Source organism: Argiope bruennichi, chromosome 6 (genome assembly GCF_947563725.1).
Source record: "Argiope bruennichi chromosome 6, qqArgBrue1.1, whole genome shotgun sequence".
NCBI classification, from domain to species: Eukaryota; Metazoa; Arthropoda; class Arachnida; order Araneae; family Araneidae; genus Argiope; species Argiope bruennichi.
Window position 1 is genome coordinate 66,634,547 of NC_079156.1, and position 19,777 is coordinate 66,654,323.

The 19,777-nt window shown below is 32.9% G+C and overlaps 1 protein-coding gene across 2 annotated transcripts in view; it reads right to left on the bottom strand.

The window, feature by feature from the left end:
* The window catches only part of LOC129972386 (potassium channel subfamily T member 1-like), a 452,573-nt gene that overhangs the window by 49,308 nt on the left and 383,488 nt on the right, over nt 1-19,777 (bottom strand). For both annotated transcript variants that reach the window (XM_056086510.1, XM_056086511.1), the window contains exons 15-18: nt 17,083-17,191; nt 12,081-12,230; nt 10,841-11,085; nt 5,759-6,008 (exon numbers count right to left, since the gene is read on the bottom strand). In XM_056086510.1, coding sequence (XP_055942485.1) covers nt 5,759-6,008; nt 10,841-11,085; nt 12,081-12,230; nt 17,083-17,191 — 754 coding nt within the window. The remainder of the gene's footprint in view (nt 1-5,758; nt 6,009-10,840; nt 11,086-12,080; nt 12,231-17,082; nt 17,192-19,777) is intronic.

A 19,777-nucleotide genomic window follows, 5' to 3' on the forward strand; every position in this document is an offset into this window, starting at 1 on the left:
ATATCCATCTCGGGAAAACAATTTATTTACAAGCAGACGCAGCGTAGCACAAAAGTAAAAGTAAGAAAGAAGGGCGAAACAAATGATCACTAGTATTATATAACATAGGATTTCCGGCCACATGCTAATGGAATGCATCTGTTGACCTCTGACAAGGGCAACGAAAGTATCACTTTCATTTGATACATAGTACTGATGGCGTATTATTTTTACATAGGGATTAATTAAACCGAAAGTGGAATTGGATCATAAGAGAATATTTTTAGAATGAAGTTACTATGGGCTAAATAAAGATAAAATCTTGGAAATTAATTAAATTGAAATTAGAATTAAAATATCATTATATATATATATATATATATATATATATATATATTGCTTTAACCATGCTATCTTGTGAACAAGATAAATGGCGTAATTTTGCTAAGATTTTAACTGGTTTGGAGTATGTTATTAAAAATGTAAATATCTCGGACGAGTTCGTAAGTGTCTCATCTAGCTCAAAGGGGGTGGTGAGGGTGTGGTGGTGGTGGTGGGTTGAAATTTTCATTTCTCTATAACTTTCTTAATATTGCAGATGGATAAACAAATCCAATTAGCCAAATGAGCGCCTCATTAAGACGAACAACTTTTGTGCTTAAAGTCTTTAGATAACTGCAATATCTTAGAAGTTAGGATGAAAAAATATTGCTTTTGGGGGGTTTATTCTTGAAAAAACGCAAAATTTCTCAAACTTGCAATACTTTTGATCATTAGTGTATATATATTTCTATTAAATATGGAACGAAATCCTTTCACAGGAAATTGTTTATCCAGATGCCCCATTACAAGTGAACATGATGGCTACAAATCATAAAAAGCTAGAGTGATAAGATTTGGTACGCAAATTTAACATCTCAAGTGTGGATTCTTTGGTGAAATTTTGAACCAGATGTATCAAAGGATTGATCCTCTGTCGGTCTGTGCTTTCGAATACATAATAAACGATAACTCAAAAGCAGAATGGTTAAATTAATGAAATTTGGCATGTGATTTTGGAGCTCAAATGGGAGTTCTGCTCCGAATTTTGGTTCCAATCGGCCGGAAATTGGACGATGAAAATGCATAGCAGATTTTCTTTATTATATTACAAAGTATTAAACTGTCATGTGTAGGTCTTTACAAATAAAAATTAAAGCAATCGTAGAGTTCATCCAACACCAGTTTTATGAATGAGGGAGGGAAGGGGGGGGGGATAATACTTTTATTAAAAAGTATGCCAAAAAGTTTCAGGCAGACATCTCTTATTGGTTCAGCAGTGAATTTTTTCTCTCAAAGAACATGAGATATATTTATTTACAATATTTAAAGCATTCTTTTTCTGATTTGAAGTATTATCTATTTCTAATGGTCAAAGTAATGGGTAAAATTTTATAGCTTTAAACGAACAATTCTTGTATATATAAAAATTTATCTCGTGTATCGCGGAAACGGCTTTAACGATTTGAATCAAATTTTATATTTAGATAAGGTTTTGCTTTTTAAATTAATCTATATAGATGCCTTTCCTGAAACAAAAATATTTCACTCAAAAATAATTTTAAAAAAATTAAATATTGACACGTGACTATACATGATCTACATAAGTGTATCAGACATGGGGCAGTGGTTTGGGCTTCCAACTCCCTTAAATTTTTCTCATATTCGATCCCGCGTTTGTAGGTCAATTAGATTTCGCTTATTACTTTAAACAAGCCATAAAAAGGATTTTACAAAAAAACTTGCCGCACGAAGTTTGGTATCTAGTACTTAGAATTTAACCCCTGTATATATATACACACACACACATATTATATATATATATATATATATATATATATATATATATATATATATATATATATATATATATTAGTAATAAATCAATATTTTCATTTTTATTTTTGCAGTATCGATTACAGGAAATGATTTTGACTGCTTTCTACTGCAACATATGAGAATAGATTTAATATCCGTTACAGTTATGGTGAGTCTATTGAATGCTCGAGCATTAAAAGTTTCCATTTTCTCTTTTCTCTTCCATTATTACAGTTCACAAGTAAAATGGTTATTATAGTTACATTTTATTTTTTTTTCTCCCAAATACAATATTGCTTCCAACGAACAGCCAAACTAATTTCGGCTGAATAAAGTAAACATGCGAAACGATTTCAACAAAATGTTTTTATTATTTTAGTTTCAAAATCAAAATGTTCCGTCGCTTGTCCCGGAGTTAAACTACATATTAAGTGGTGGATTTCACAGACTTTCGATTAACGGAAGCTTTTAAGTCCTTAAGTGTTGCCACTTTTCACGCAAAAGCATGGCAATAAAAATCCTGCCCGTGAAATGGGAGCTTTGTTGAAGGCCATTCTAAGCAATAAAAGCTTTTATTGGGTCACATCAAAGTGATTTAATGATTCGCCTTCGTGCTTCATACGACTGGCATCCCTTTATTGAGCACTTGAGGCTTCGAATCGAAACATTGTGATTTGTCAAAATGGCTTCCAGTTTTTTTCTTCATAAGCTTTTACAGAATATTTAGGAAGATAGTTATCGTTTACGTATTCCTGGGCTGAACTGTACAGTTTGGATGCAATAAAGTTCGCGAATTTGGTTTTTAGAAATATTTCTTCATGCTTGAATGTTGCATTTGAAGCTATAAATTTTCTTTATTTCATGTGTCTTAAATTTAGGCATTCTATTGTCTCATGAAATATTATAACGAAACGATTAAAGAAAGTATGAAATGCCACCTACTCTATAGTTTTAATCTGAATACAATTAAACATAACGACATAAGAAATATTTTTAGTTGAAGAAGATTATGAAAGCGTCTCTTGCAATTTGAGAATAAAATAAACAACAAAGTTTAATCAAACTATTCATTTCACGTCGGACAAAGGTGAAATTTCTGATTTAACCCTTTGTACTTAGAAAAGTAATTCGATGTAGAATTCATCTAATACAAGGGTTTGTTTATTGTTCCAATAAATAAATATATATAATTGTTTCACTTTGAATTTCCCCGAAAAGTTAATTTACATCTTTTTACCATTCTGTTGATATTTTTAACATTCAAAATAGAAAAATAAATAAATAAAACGTCAAAATGATGCACCGTCTTGAATAGTGACCTTGAGTCCCCTCTCGAGGAGAAAGGGTTAACTATCTCACTCTTAAGATCTTTTTAGTTCAGGCACCTCGGAACGATATTTTATATATTAGAACGATTTCAAAGATAAGAAAAATTCCTCACTTTCTTCCATACTATAATTCTCTATACATATTGTTCGTGAGTATTCAAATCAAAACTAATCACTAAAATCAAATTGTAAAAATACAAAAAAAAAAGATGCATTTCAAAATACAAAATAAAAAAATACTGAAAGATAATGCTAGTAATAATTTTGAACTGACCTGAAAATGAGAATATAATGAATCAGCATAAATATAAAATAATAATAATTGCAGATCGCAGCTTATTGATCGTCGTTAAAATTCAGGATAGAACACAATTTTAAACGTATTTTTTTTCCCGTATGAGAGAAAACAACTCTATAACCATTTATTTGATTCAATCGCCTTAAGAAATGGAATGGGATTTTAATGCGTATTACAAAAAGAATTTTTTCTAGTAACAAGTTATGTGTATTCATTTACCATATTTTTGGCGTTTTATCACATGACATTAGAGTTTCCGATTCTGTCTGTACTTATAGATATTGATTCGATTTCGCACATCCAAATAGTTTTAGTAGTCTTAGTAGTTTGTATACAATATGATAAATCATCCTGAATATAGTCAAGTGTCTTTTTATCACCACAATACCAAAGAAAGATGCTTTACAATTTCTTTTACGCGCTTTTCTTCTGCTTTTTAGTATTATTATTATTCTATAAAGTCAAGACCTTTTGTATTTTTTATCCATTAGTCAAATTTGCAAAAGTCGATATAAAAGCAGATCTCTATTGGTACGCTGATTTATGAGAAGAATTTGAATCAAAATTTTTGGATACAGTTAGCTGTGTGCTATTAACCTTAATCAAGCAGCATAATTTTCGGTGCAAAAGTTTGGGAAGTAGGAAGTCTTTCGTCATCTACACCATTTGACTTCTGTTTAAAAATTTAAAGTTTACCATCAAGTTGTATAAGCATAAAAATAGCCTTTTAATATCGGAAACCATATTAAAATTTTTTTTAGACTACTTTAAAAATCCACCTTTCATTTACTTAAATTATGTGTAAGAGTGAAGTAATTTGTGTCTCGCATACCAGATGACGCAATTTTGTTTATCATAATTGTTTATTCCCTTTTATTTGTACATATATAAATAAATAGTTTCCCTTCTGTCTTATAAGGGTGCGGTAGTGTGAATTTCTTTCTCTTCTTAACGTAGCATAACTTCTCCTGAATCAAGGGTTGAACCATTAGAAAAGTTCAATCTATATATATTGTTACGAACCTGTGATGCGGCTTCCCAGCATAGTGGTTCCATAGGAGGTCCCAGAGCTTGGCGAAAAACTTGGCGACCATTTGGCGACTTGGCGACGAATTTGGTGACTTTGGCGCCAAAATAGATTATAACCGAAACATCGAGACTTTTACCGATCCGTCCAGTAGGAACGGAGATACGCCTCGAACGTTCCTGATTGGTTGAGAGGCTTCTAGCCCCGCCTCCTAAGACCTATAAAAGGAGCTGCAGCTGCCGGGCAGTAGACGGTGAGTCGAGTCGTGGACCAGTGGAGTCGAAGAGTAGTCGGAAGCGACGGTGAAGAACTCGTCTTCCAGGGATTAGCGGAGCAGCGACGGAATAGAGCTACTGTGTATACTGTTGGATGCTGCACGTCTCGGCTGAAGATAATCGTCTTCTGTGCTGTATATAGTTGCCGTCTTTGTGCTGTCCTGTGTGTTTTTCGTGTAAATAAACGTCGTTGTTTCATTTTCTACTGTCGCCTGGGGATTGAGCGTTCTCTACACCATATAACTCCCACTATCCAAACGAACCCGGAAATTTCGTAACAATATTAATTCGTAATACATTAAATTTTGTAATTTTGATTGCTTTCCCACTTTTGATATGTATGTATATTATTATAGTGTTATCACCACACAATCACATATTCTTGACCTTCCTCCTTTTATTCATAGTGTTACTTCTTTCAATGTTTCTTAAATTGCCATAATTATTTTAAATTTCATTAATTACTGTTTGATTCCGTTAAATTTAATTATTATCTAACTATCTTCTAACAAACGTATCGTTTGCCAACGTATTCTAAAACCCTCTGCGCTTGTGCGCATGCGTTAGGATGGGTTTAATTCGTCAAAATAGGGGTGAGAGAAAAGTTAAAAGGAAGAGATGATTACATTTAATAATACAGTAAACTTGGATTATTCGCGGGTTGAATTAAAATAATACGATCAGAAACGACCCGATATACATATACGTGAAAAAATTAGACAAAAAAGTATCTAATAAAGCGGAAATCAAGGTCAAAGAATGACGAAAAATTCCAGAAATGCGCCCATTCTTCCGTATCTCACCCCTTATATAGAATCGTCGAAAAGTGGCCGTTCCGGAATACTGAAATGAACAGTAACAATTTATGAATGAATATAAAGGAAACAGGTGTTTGGAAGTCAACACATTCTTCAATATAATCTTCTTCGGGAGCATACAAAATAGCATATTTCATTCTCTGATATCGTTCTTTTTATTTTTAGTAGGTACTTACTCGCAATTTTCCGCCGGGGTGACCCAAGGGATGTCCAGATACTTCTCCTGCTCGGCTTCCATGGCATCGTCCGTCCCGTCTGGGGCTGCGTGGGTGATGTGGAGACCCGGAGGGGCAAAACTGTTGACCACTGGCACGATGCCGCTTCTCTTGAGGCCAATGCCCATGGTCTGCGGAATACATTCTGAAAGGGGCACCTGTAAGTGGCTGCCGAATCTCCTGGCTTGCAAGGCGTTTCCTTTCAGTTCAGCTATTTGAGAAGAGAAAATGTAGGGCACCAGACCATTGTTTAAAAGTTTCTCTCTGAACGAAGAGAATTAAAGGATTTTACAAGCAAGAGAAAATATAAGGCATGTAGCTAAAAGAATTTTAAAATTTCATCTTAATCACGAATATTTGTAGAATTTTACAAACCAAAGAAAATATAAATCATGAAGCTTTTACTGAAAATAGAGAGATAAAAAGCATTTTGCACACAAGAAGAACCACAGAATGAAGCCATGGTTCAAAATATTGTTATGAATATCGCTTCGTTGCGCAGTTAGTCCCCTTGTAATTGGAAGATATTAACAGATTCTTTTAACGGATGTCATATCAATAACGTCTGGCTTTGGCGATAAATTTGTGTGATCATTTTTTTTGACAAAAATGAAGATTTTAGAAAAGAAAAAAGATGGCGATATCTCTATTGCAAATCAAGATTCGAAGATTCTTTTAGAAGTTTCGATTCCTTGTCACGAAGATATAAAAACGTGAGAGAGCTAAAGCGAGTTAATCGAGTAAATTCTTTTTTGGATATTGACTGCAAAACTAGATCTCTGGTTATTTGCGCAAAACCGTTTTCTATTCAAGACATTCCGTTTACGCATGTGCTTTGATTTCTGCAAGTGTTTCTTTGGGTACATTTCGACTGTGCTTTAACTGCTAGCAATTTATGTTTTCTGACGGAATAAAGCATCGTTATTTGTCATCGAGCTTGGTGGACTCTTCACTAATGCATCCATAGGATGGAGTTCTCGCAACAATAGTTCCACTAATCTAATAAAAAATTATTCCATCAAGTGATGATTTCGTTATAAAATATTCAATAGTAATGGCAAATTTAGAACCTGATATATTATAAATTTTTCGATCACGATTGAGATTTTATTGACAAAAATGATTTCCACCTAAATTTGAATGACTGATTTTCGAGTTGTTTCAACACCTTCTCATGTGATGACATATTTGTATCGAATATCGAATTGTATAACTTATTAGTTAAACTGTAAATAGGTCAAAATAGTAATTAATCTAAAAGACAAAAACACTTGGTGAACATACCTCGACATCATGGGATGTGCCATGAGAATGTGAAAGACACAGATTAAAATACATAATGCATGTTAATTTCAATAGGATAATGATTCAAATTCCTATTTAAATGCTTAAAAAAGATCCAGGTAATGCTTTCATATTTGCATATTCTTTGAATTAGACAAGCAAACAAATATTTAGTAACAAACTGAAATGCTATACATTAGTAGTAATTAATAAATTCGCATCGAAATTATCTACGCAACCGAATGTTTCGAATGAGAAAAATATTCATACATCCTGAAATAATAATAGCTGAAAAAATGCAAAGTTAACAATGAAATCTATAAAATTACCGAACATTTATCTTAAAACTCAACCTATGTTTCAAAAACACATGTAGAAAGTTTGATAATTAATAAAAGAGTTTACTAAATATTAATATGTGGTTGCACCTGCAAATCTATTGCATTGAACTCACCCATTATAACGACTTCGCCAATTTTTATTTCATATGAAGCTGATCTACCTCTAAACAAATTTGTTGTAAATGCGGTCCAATGGATAATAAGTTTATAATTTGCCTTTTCTATTATTTTAATGGAGGCCAAAATTATTGAAATTATATACATTATTTATAGTAATATTGTTTTGGTATAGGCTACTTCGACGCCTTCCATCCTTGTCTGTTCCGTTGCTTGTCACACAAATACGGCAAGGCTTACTTCAATTATAAGATGACGCTCAACAGCGCCATCTGGAGGATCAGAAATCTAAAAACATCGTCCACGACCACTTACTCTCCGATATATTATTTTCAATAGAAATCTCAAAATCATTACATTACTGAATATTCATTCGCTATAAAAATCTCGACAGAGGTAAAATAGCAGCACCGATTTCGTCATTTTCTTTTCCTCTCATATGAATGTTTATTACCTCCTAGATATATCATAAATGAACAAATACTCCACAAACTTTCATTTTTGAGATACACCGGAAAAGAAACGTTGGATTTCAGCCTCAATAACTGAACCGATATCGCCACTCATATTCGCCATCTTACAAGCTCAGGCAAATATTTTTTTTTTCTTATGATTAGATTTAGTTCATGAAAGTTGATCAGCATGATTAAACTAATACTATTATATAGTAAGAGTTGATCGACGAAGGCTGTTAGGTTTTGAAATCTCAATAAGCAGTTTGAGGAAACTTCGTTGAAAGAAAAGAAGCCATGTATGTAGATGTAGCTTCCATGAATCGAGTTTTCAACTATCCGAGATCATTTTCGTCGAGCTGCTATGGATTAATAAAGTATTCATTCGTAAGCTAAACAATCTAGAATTTAAAGCTCGTAAGCATTCAATTAACATATTCTCATCAATTTTAGTAACAAATACATTAGTTATAGTGCCTTGGTAAACCCGAATTGGAGTTTCCGAGGAAACGCACAAATTCACTATGATGCTATATAATGTTACGAACCTATAATATTGCTACCCGGCACGAATAGAGTCATCGTAAGAAAGACCGTTGTACGATCAGTCCTGTACGTGCTGAGATCAATGAACTTAGAGCTTGGCGACAGACTTGGCGAGCATTTGGCGGCCTTGCGATAAATTTGGCGAGTTTGGCGACTAAATGGATAGTACCGGAAAGTTCGAGAACTTTCAAGATCCATCCACTAACAACCGAGATGCAGCCAGGTACGCCCTGATTGGTCAGAAGATTCTAGCCCCGCCTCCCGGAACTATAAAAGACGGGCACTCAGAAGCTACGAAGTTGTTGTTGTGTGGATATCGGAAGTCGTCGTGTCGTGTGTATCGGAAGAAGTTGTGTGGATCTTCAAAAGTTGTGTGTGTGTGAGAGGAGTCGGAGTCGCCGACAAATAAGAGAAATTAGAGGATGAGACAGCAAACAAACTGCTGAACTAATGACTAGTGATTAAATGTGCTACGATTAATTGACGGTATTTGTAATAGAAGAAAAATTTTGTAACAATAATTGCGTAAAGTAATTGAGATGATGACATGTTTACGCTGTTTAGCATTCTTAAGATGGTAGGCAGTGACTATATGAGAGAGAAAACCATTTCCATGTGTATGCTCTATGTTGCCAATATTATCGAGAGCTTAATGGAAGGCTAGTGTGTTCAGTGTTTATTAGAGTGCTCAACAAAAATAAAAAATAAATCAACGAATTTCACCGAATTTGTCATCAAATAAACTTTATCATTTTAGCTTTTATTGCTAGTTAATATCTCTATAAGAACTTCCCACTGTGGAGTCTTGTAATTTAGGATTAGATGCTTCTGTCATGGTGGTTGGATCTCGCCTTCCCTGTGGGTACTTGAGAAGATGTGTGTGTGTGTGGGGGGGGTCTGACTCCTCCCATCAATGACCGGCCGTTCTTCTTTAGGGAAGAGTTGTACCGTGGCCGGTGATGGCTCTAGGGCTCAAACACACTTCCCGCTAGTGTTGCTATAGTGGCAATCAGGTCAATCAAGTTTTACCGTGTGCATTCTGGCGGGTCTTAGTAGTCAGTTAGTGATCTCTATAAGAATTGTTAGTCTATCTGATTCACAATCCGCTAAATATGAAATTCTCTCTAAAAATCATTATTTCTGTTAATGAAAGAGATAAATTTCCAGTGAATTTTCATTAAGGTATCATTTCACCATCTCAGGACTTTTTCACAGTTCACGACACTCTACCAAAACCAACAACGCTTTTCAGTCGTTATCATGAAGCAGATAGTCTTATGATCTGAGTATGGGAGCTTCAACAAGCTTATCATGAACCTAGATCTGAATTTTCATTTACTTTTATTGCTAGTTAATATCTCTATAAGAATCTTTTCGCTTCACAATTCTGCAAAACAGAAAATTCTCACTAAAAATCGTATTTTGTAATGTATAAGACAAATTTCCAGTGAATTTGCATTAAGGTACCATTTTACCATATCAGGACTCTTTCCCAGACACTCTACCAAAAGCAACGGTATTATTCTATCCATATCGTGAAGGAGATAGTCCTCAAATCTGAGTATAGGAGCTCCAAAAAGCTTGTCGTGAACCTTAACCTGAATTTTCATAAAATGTTAGTTCCATTCATTAGAGCATTAAGAATGTACAAAATTCAACGAAATATATCCTGAAGGTTTTTAAACGTAGAGCTGTTTTCCATTACGAATACAGAAGTGTTAGACCATATGAGTTTTCTGGTAAACTTTATAAAAGATTTCCATATTTCGGAAAATCAAGCAAATCGGTGTGTCATAATGACAGAAGCGTAAGAAAGAGTAACACAATAATGCTTTATGGGAAAAATGAAAAAGAGCTTTGGCAATAGGTAATAATATTCCATAGGGACAAAAATGTACAGAATGCAGCCCTTGGCTAATATCTAGGGTGGGGTCCAATTTTTAGATCCGGAGAGTAAAATAGTAGCAGTGTTTATGAGCATTTGGAATTGTAACATTTCAGTTCAAGATCTTCTAAAACTCAAGATATAGTATTTAGCTATTTCTGAACCGATTGTAAAATATAAGGATTTGAAAAAAAAATTAGAAAATAGCGATAATTATGAAGAAAAAGAAAGTATACATAAACAAATAATGTTGGAGGGTATTTTGTCAATTAAAAAGTGCTTGGAAAACAATGAACTTTTGGATCCTTACTTTCCAAACATTAACAGAATTTCCTAATAATGCTCATTTCATAGTTATTCAAATTTTGTACGAAGGAAATATTTGGATATAAAAAATTTCTATTCGTGATTACCATACCTTTCATAACTGTTTCGTTTTCCTGAGTTGAACTCGAGTCCGGAGTTGGATCCGGATTCAGACCCACAAGGCTTTCTCGTTTTAAAGTGTGCTCAGCAGGAAGGAAAGCACTGTTTTCTTCTTTCGTTATGTTCATGTAGAAGCAGATATCCGAAGCCTTAAGTATGTAATTAGGGCCTGGGTTCAGCAAAATAGGCCAGGTTCCGCCCATTTCCGTTTTCACACCGACCAAAGTGACTCCATACCTAAAAAAAGAGGAAAACGAATAGTGTGAAACAAAAGTGAAAAGGAACTGAAAGAATCAATTGGAAATTCCGATGAAATGTTGGAAATACCACATATCAATTAGACCAAGAATGGGGAACTATTTTGAATTTCAACTTTTCTTATGACTTCTACAAGATATTACCCATGTGTTATCTGCATCAAAAAGAGAGCAAATTACCCCACAAACCTTAAAATGTTATGTCATGGAAATTGTGTCAAAAAAGATGAGAAACTGAAAGGCACAGTTGAAAATTCCGGTGAAATGTTGAAAATCTCACTGAAAAACGAGCATCATTCAATTAGGCCAAAAACGAAGAATTATTTTGAATTTCAACCTTTCATATGACTTCTACAAGATGCCCATGTGCTATCTGCATTGAAAGGAGTGCAAATTACCCCACAAACCTTAAAAGGTAATGTCATAGAAATTGCGTCAAACAAAAATGATGAGAAACTGAAAGGCACAGTTGAAAATACTGATGCAATGTTGGAAATCTCACTGAAGCATCATTCAATTAGGACAAAAATGAGGAACTACTTTGAATTTCAACTTTTCATGTGATTTCAACAAGATATTGCCCATGTGCTATCTGCATTGAAAGGAGTGAAAATTACCCCACAAACCCTAAAAAGTTATGTCATGGAAATTATGTCAAACAAAAATGATGAGAAACTGAAAGGCACAGTTGAAAATTCCGATGAAATGTAAGAAATCTCGCTGAAAAACGAGCATCATTCAGTTAGGCCAAAAATGATTAACTATTTTTAATTTCAACTTTTCATATGACTACAACAAAGCCATACAACAAAGCATTTCCCATGTGCCATATGCATCGAAAAGAGAGCCAATTACCCCGCAAGCCTTAAAAGGTTATGTCATAGAAATTGTATGAAACAAAAATGATGAGAAATTGAAAGGTACAGTTGAGAATCTCTAATGTCCAAGAGATCTCTAATATCTAAATATCCTTACTTTCTATGCGAGTGGAAGGATGCCAGTGTGAATGGTTTTCCTTCATATTCACCGAAAAAGCGGCTGTCTCCAAGGCGGATGTGATAGATCTCATTTCCGGAACACTTTCCGTATATGCGGTGCCATTCCTCGGCGGACATCTGACCCTCCCTGAAAAGAAAAATGGAACATAAAATTGGACAAGATAATTCGTGTCTCTGAGTTCTCCAATCATAAATATTGAAAGGTAAAAAGAGACGATGTCATAAAGTGCAATATATAGAAATATAAAAATGATTTTTCCATTTTATTCTATTGTATAGTTTTCCATGTGGGAATAAGATGAAATGAGAGGTCTAACTAAGCCAGTACTTAATTGTTAGAATTGTGTATCATGAACATTCTTTGCGGTAACTGTAAAGTACAATGGAATCTTGGAAAAAAATATTAACAACAAGGAATTAAATGTTCTATAGAACACTTAATTTCATTCAGAAACAAGAAGAATGATGTTATCTTAATTGCCAAACCAGTAATGTACATTTATGTAATACGTATTAGCCAAATCAATAATATACCTGGTCTCTTGCTACAAGCTGGTATGTGCCTATACTGAGTTATTCACCATTTTGCTTTCCGTATGCTCACAGCTGATTAAATACTATATAGCCAACTCTTTCCATTATATTTTATATTATTATTAAATATTCCTTAGTATTTTTTAACATGACTTCATATTCGATATTAATTTGTCATTATTTGTCTATTTTGAAAAGTATTTTTTCAATTTCTAGCCATTTTGGTTTATTAATCTTGCTTTAGATTTGTTCTTTCTACATATCTGGAGCAGTATAGTCAAAGAATATTTCTTGAACAAATGAAATAAAACAAACCAACAACAAACAACAAATATTTTCATTACTTGTTTGCTGATGATTTGATTTGTTTTAATTTGCTCGTGTGGAACAACAACAACAACAACAAATTTCGTTCCTTTTTCTCGACAAAATGGGCTATGTGTCTACATAATGTTTATTATACAGGGCAATTTAAAAGCATCTACCAAAAAATAAAATGCAGCAGAGTTTTGCTTATATTGCCGCATTGAGAAGAGGCAGTCGACTCTCCATGGCCGAATGGTCATAGCACTGATCTCATAATGAAGAGATTATAAGTTCGAATCCCGCTAGAGACAATGCGATTCACAGTTTGTGTACATACTTAATTCCTTGATTTTATGTTTTCCTTTATTTCATGTTCCAGAAGATTCTGGACATTTCTTTAGTTTACCAGACAAGTGTTCTGAACTTTTCTTACTGTTTCCAGAAAAGTATTCTGGAACTTTCCCTGCTAGTATAAAAGCAGAAGATTTGTCAGTCACTGTATTCTCAGTTCAGAGTTCAGTTAATAAATTGGTTTAGCTCTACTTCTTGTGTGTGTCATTGCGTTCCACACTAAAGTACCTACGTGACAATATTATGTCTACCTTTTAGGGCAGATAAAATACATGCGTATATATAGACTAACCGACTTTTAATGGATTCAATACAAAATTTGTCGTAGATCCTAAGATCTATGATAAATGATGTGATAGCTAAGTTTCACCTACATAATTCAACACGTTTCTGAGTAACGAATAAGAACAGGCAGCCGGACATACAGATGTAATTTTAAAAAAAAATAGGTTTTTGTTTTAATTTGGGGAAGGTTTAAAACAAAGAAACTCAATAAAATTTCGTTTGAACCGTTTGCTAAATACCATATTTTCTGCTTATAGGAAAAAGTAAAAAAAGGTACTTTTCACATAAAGAATTTTTTGCCATTATTTTTAATTATTAAAATTAATTCCGTTTACTAATTTCATGGAAAAAACTTAAAGTACAGCAGAAAAAAGTCAATATCAAAAGATATAAAATTTAAATTCTTTATTATAATTACAATGCTTCAATAATTTGCAAATAAAATCCTTTAACAGATTTAATATTCGTTTCAAATGAACCTACTAATAAAATATTATTAAAGCTTTCACATGCATAATAATTTAATTAATAATGTAACAATTCTTCCTTTACTTGGAATTTTCATTAATTTAATCTACTCTTTAATAGAATTAATCCAAGTGTTTTGCATACACAAGTCTTAAATTTGAGTTCATGAAATTAGTTTAATTTAATTACTCATTTAGATATTCTAGTTATAATCTTATGGGCAATAAATATTAACTTAATAGCACTAAGTTGAAATGTATTTCCGAAACAGATTATAAAGTGAGAAGTTTAGTAACGTGCGATTAACAGTTTAATACCGTTTACTCACTTGTGCATAGTAAACTGAATTTCTCCTGCAGGCAAACGAGATTATACATCATAACGCAACACTGGCACTTTTAAATACTTTTTAATTGAATCTTTTGACGTCATTACGGTTTAATGAGCTTTAATATATCGCCCCTATCAACAACCATTATTTATATTTCGACACTGTTGATCGGAGAGAGGTTACGAGCGTAAATTTCATCATAAGCGAAAATTGTGATGGAGCAATATATTGTTACAGAAATCCTTCCGATAGTTTATGGCGTAAGAAATCAACAAGTTCGATAATGGTTAAAGACGATTTTTCCACAAGGAAACATGTGTTGCAAAATACAGTCGAACTGCACATAAAGACAGCAAAAGTTCCAAAAATCAAAAATGTACAGGCAAACAACAAATTGTTATTAAATTATCGCAACAACATATTGTTACAAATCTGTAATTTTGCTACCCGGCACGAATAGTGCCATCATGGGAAAAACAGTTAAAACCTTTGTAAGATCTGTCCTGTGCGTCAATGGTCTGAGAGCTTGGCGGCCATTTGGCGATTTGGCGACTAAATAGATCATACTGTAAAGTTCGAGAAGTTTCACGATCCATCCAGTAGGAACTGAGATACACACAGATACGCCCTGATTGGTCTGAAGATTCTAGCCCCGCCTCCCGGAATTATAAAAGACGGGCACTCTGAAGCTGCAGTGAAGTTGTGTGGATCGTCAGAAGTCGTGTGTGAGAGGAGTCCGAGTCGCCGACAAGTAAAAGATTTGGAGAGGATTAGCAAGCAAGCAAGCTGCTGAACTAGCGGTTAAATGTGTTGCGATTGATTAGCGGTATTTGTAGAAGAAAACGTTTGTAACAATATTGTTTGACAATGGATTCTAAAACTCTCCGCGCTTTTGCGCATGCGTTAGAATGAGTTTGATTCGACAAAATAGAAGTGAGAAGGAGGAGATATTTACATTTAACAATAAAGTGAATTCCGAAATGCTCGCATCCTTCCATATCTCATCCCTTAGCGGGATAGAATCGTCGAAAAGTGGTCGTCTCAGAATACTGAAATGAACAATAATAGCACTTCATATGAAGCTAGAGAGCTTACTTTGCGATCAAAATTCTGAACGAAGAATTCACACGACTGACTTTAGTTCTCGCTCCTTTATAAAATTTTTCTGACAGAGTGTAGAATTTTCTAGAAAGGTCTGAGGATCTCGTTTCGAAATAGAGATATTACTATAATTCTCCTATTTTCGAGAACCCGTTTTGTCATCAAATTTACCAAAACATCACAAAGATCAGGGATCATCCATTTGGTATCCATTAAAAATATCTATAAATCTCTCTTATTTACTATGGAATTAACTGAATAAGAAAACTATGATACAGATTAACAATATAAAATGTGTAATAAAAAGCATACAGATACTCTCAGATCCACGAATTTTTTTCCGAATTTCTCTAAAAAATATCTGGAAGAGCTATCTTTGAAATTTGACTATACACAAAATATTGCAGCATTGAAAAGAGGCAGTCGATTCTCCATGGCCGAATGGTCATAGCACTGATCTCATAATCAAAAGATCGTAAGTTCGAACCCCGCTAGAGACAAAGCGAGACAATTTGTGTAAATATTTAATTCCTTGATTTTATGTTTTCCTTTATTTCATGCTCCAGAAGATTCTGGACCTTTCTTTAGTTTACCAGAGAAGTGTTCTGGACTTTTCTTACTGTCTCCAGAAAAGTATTCTGGAACTTTCCATGCTAGTATAAAAGCAGAAGATCTGTCAGTCACTGTGTTCTCAGTTCAGAGTTGAGTTAATAAATTGGTTTAGCTCTACTTCTTGTGTGTGTCATTGAGTTCCACACTAGAGTACCTACGTGACAATATATTGAGCAAGAAGATTCGCTCTTGGAGGCATTCGGAGTACCGATCAAAAATGGATGACGAATGAAATGATTGCTTCCGTTTCTCAGAAAACTGATAAAGTTTTGCAATTTTTTCAAATTTTGAAATTGTTTGCTGTGCAGAAATTTTCACATTTTAGTAAAAAGAGTTCTTTTTTTTCCGCATAAAAGTTTTTTAAATCTCAAAACTTTGAGAAGTGTTTTTTTTTATATCAAATCCAGAGATTATAAGCAAACCAAAGAGAGAGAGAAAAGCAGAGCGCATTACCATATCACTCGAAATGTTTGACATTCAGTAGCACAAGTTCTTACCTGCCGAGAATAACTTGCGAGATTTGGTACCCAGTGCCACGTATATATACGTATATAGTTGCTAGACGTATATATAAGCCAGGGGCAGTTAACACATTGACTTAGGGAGACGTATATATACGCCCGTGGCAGGCAAGGGGTTAATTGATGATTAGTCCCGTTTCTCTATAGATTGGGCTCCACAGACACTTTATGCGAGTTCTGGTTATATTTCTTAAAATGCCAGATATATTGTAAGAACCTGTATCTCTAAAATTTTACTGTACTTTAAAATCTTTAAATAAAAATATCTTTGAATTTAAGTTTAATTTTTATTTAATAAACAGTCAGTTAAAAATGTGAAATATTTTTTGCTTAGATTAAGCATTTTTTGGAATGATTGGTCATCATCCAAGCCTCAATAATTGGTGAAGTTCATTTTGATCAATTTTGCAAATGTCGTTCGCAATTCTAATAACATTTTAAGCCTATTTATTTTTAAGGAGTATACTTACTGTCCTCTTGAGGTATGAAGCAGAAGAGTTACTAAAGTTGAAGTCCCAGGGCAAAGGCAGTTATTGGCTAGTAATGCGTATTTGAATTCGTCTTCACAGACAACATGCTCTGCGAATTGTCAGAAAAAAAATTACATTATTATCACAGCATAATTTCATTATAAAATGCTCAAATATTAATTTTAATGTTTTATTAAATGGGTTGTACATGATTAAAATTATGAGTCATAAGGGATGCGGAAAATAAAAGGATTGTAGAAGATTTTGCAAGAAATGAAATTATATTTTTGATGCTTTGATATTATGCTCCTCTTGGAAAAAATTTTATAAATTTCTTTCTGTAATTTGTAACAATTAAAAAGTGCGAAAGACCACCAATATTTTTTTCAAAAATATTCTTGTCGCTTTTACCTCGTTAAAACTCGTTTAAAACTGATTCTTTTATGATTGGCCTATCGTTAGATTGAACAATGAATATAAATAACATGAAGATGTTGTATTGTTAATTAATGTAAATAATTAATCTTATTAATTCAACATTTTATAGCGCATTTTACAACCTATATTTAAAAATTCACAATTCAAATTCTAAAAATGAATACGAGCGTTTGACAACCTCATAATTATATTTCAAACCAAAAATATTACATTATGTTAAAATTGTTTTGGAACTTTCTATTATTTTCCAAATTTAAATGAATTATGTTACCCCTAGAATAAATGAGAAATATTATGTGATCGAATAGAAAGAATAAGTTTCAAGCAATTCAGAATCGCAGATCTTAAGCACATAATATTATTAATTGTAAATGTATTTTATAAAAATTGTTTTCGAACTTTCTATTATTTTCCAAATTTAAATGAATTATGTTACCCCTAGAATAAATGAGAAATATTATGTGATCGAATAGAAAGAATAAGTTTCAAGCCATTCAGAATCGCAGATCTTATGCACATAATATTATTAATTGTAAATGTATTTTATAAAAATTGTTTTAATACAAAAAATATTTTTATCGCCTGCAATTTTATTTTTAGTTAAAATAAGAATAATAATTTTACCGAAGAATTAGTTTATTACTCGTAGTTTATCGAACGCTTGTAAACTGTTCCAAATAATTTTAAAAACCTAAAAAAAGTTAATTTTAAAATTATTATTTTTTAATACATGCTACAAATTTTTATAAAATAGGGTTAGAGGAGACTTAAGATGGACTTATTCACAGAATGGAATATGAACGCAAACATTTCAACAATGAATTTAAAATCCACATAAACCGTAATAAATAATCAAAATTCCAAACAATATTGAGGTAACACAAAAAATTTTAAATCAGTTTTTAAGTTGAAGGGAGACTTCAACAACATTCATATATTCATATTATATATAACATTAAAATTCTTTATTTCCCATATTTTGGCCATTTAAAAAATAATTGTTGGGTCCCATCATGTTCTTCGAATACACCATGTTACGAATGCTAAATGGAGAGAGTTTTTAAATAATGAAAAGCATTTCATTGATTATCAAAATATCCTAATTAAAAACATCTTCATGTTTCATAGCATTTGTGAGCAATAAATATTTCAAGTAGATTTATTTGGAATTTAATCTTTCTTTAGAGTATAAAAATTTTTGCTTTTTGTATAAAATTAAAAATAATGCTGTTTCATATAAAAAAATGTAGCTATTAACAATTTCTTTGTAGGCAATATATATTTTTCTCTTTTTCCCCCTGATTTGTAGTATACCCGGAAAGATTTCATTGTAAAGATATTTTACAGAAAAGTTGTTACTTTCTTTCAATCCACACTATCAAACATCAATAATTTCTGTTATCAAATGAATAACTAAATCGCAACAATAATCAGTAATATGCAAGTAATTAAAATACTGTCCTGAATTTCTTTGCAGCAATTTTATTTTCGTTTTATAAAATTTTGAATTAACACTAAATGTACAGACATTTCGCCAATACATTAGAACTACCATCGGAAAAAGTCATTTGACCGGCACGATAGATTTAATGTTAAGAATAAGAAACTACGTAACGAAGGATTTAATTTGATGTTTGAAACAAGGAACTCGATATTAAATTATCTTTAATATGATTGATGTACAAAAATAAAGAATTAAGCACATGATCTGTGCATTAACAAAATGTTAATAACGAACTCAAATTACGCAGAAATACTTCATTTCCTTTCCGGAAAATGGTTCTTTCGAACCACTTCAGAAAAACGCGTTTCTCCTTCCTTTTCGCATGCAAACAACTGCGTGCAACACTCAGAATAAATCTGAATTTTAAAAAGTACAACAAACGCGTTCACGGGCACGGTGGAATGATTCATACTAGTTAATGTTTATCACCTGCCACGCGATTTCGATAGCTTTTCGTTGCCAATGGTTCACCGTGCAGGTCAATGGCACCGAGCGTCATAGAAATGTTCCAGTGAATATGCATGGCATGAAAAGGCTTTCTTCCTGAACTTAATGAATATCCCACATTTGCATTTTGAATACATAATTATCGTGGGTATTTAAGAGATGTAAGGTTACGTAAAAGGCATAGAATAGTAGAATTTCTTGGCACAAAGCTCAGTGTGGGACAAACTGATTAATTAGGAGAAGAATATATCGTCGATAAAAGCGACGAAGTCAAAAGAAACAGAAAAAATGAGTTAAGGCAATATT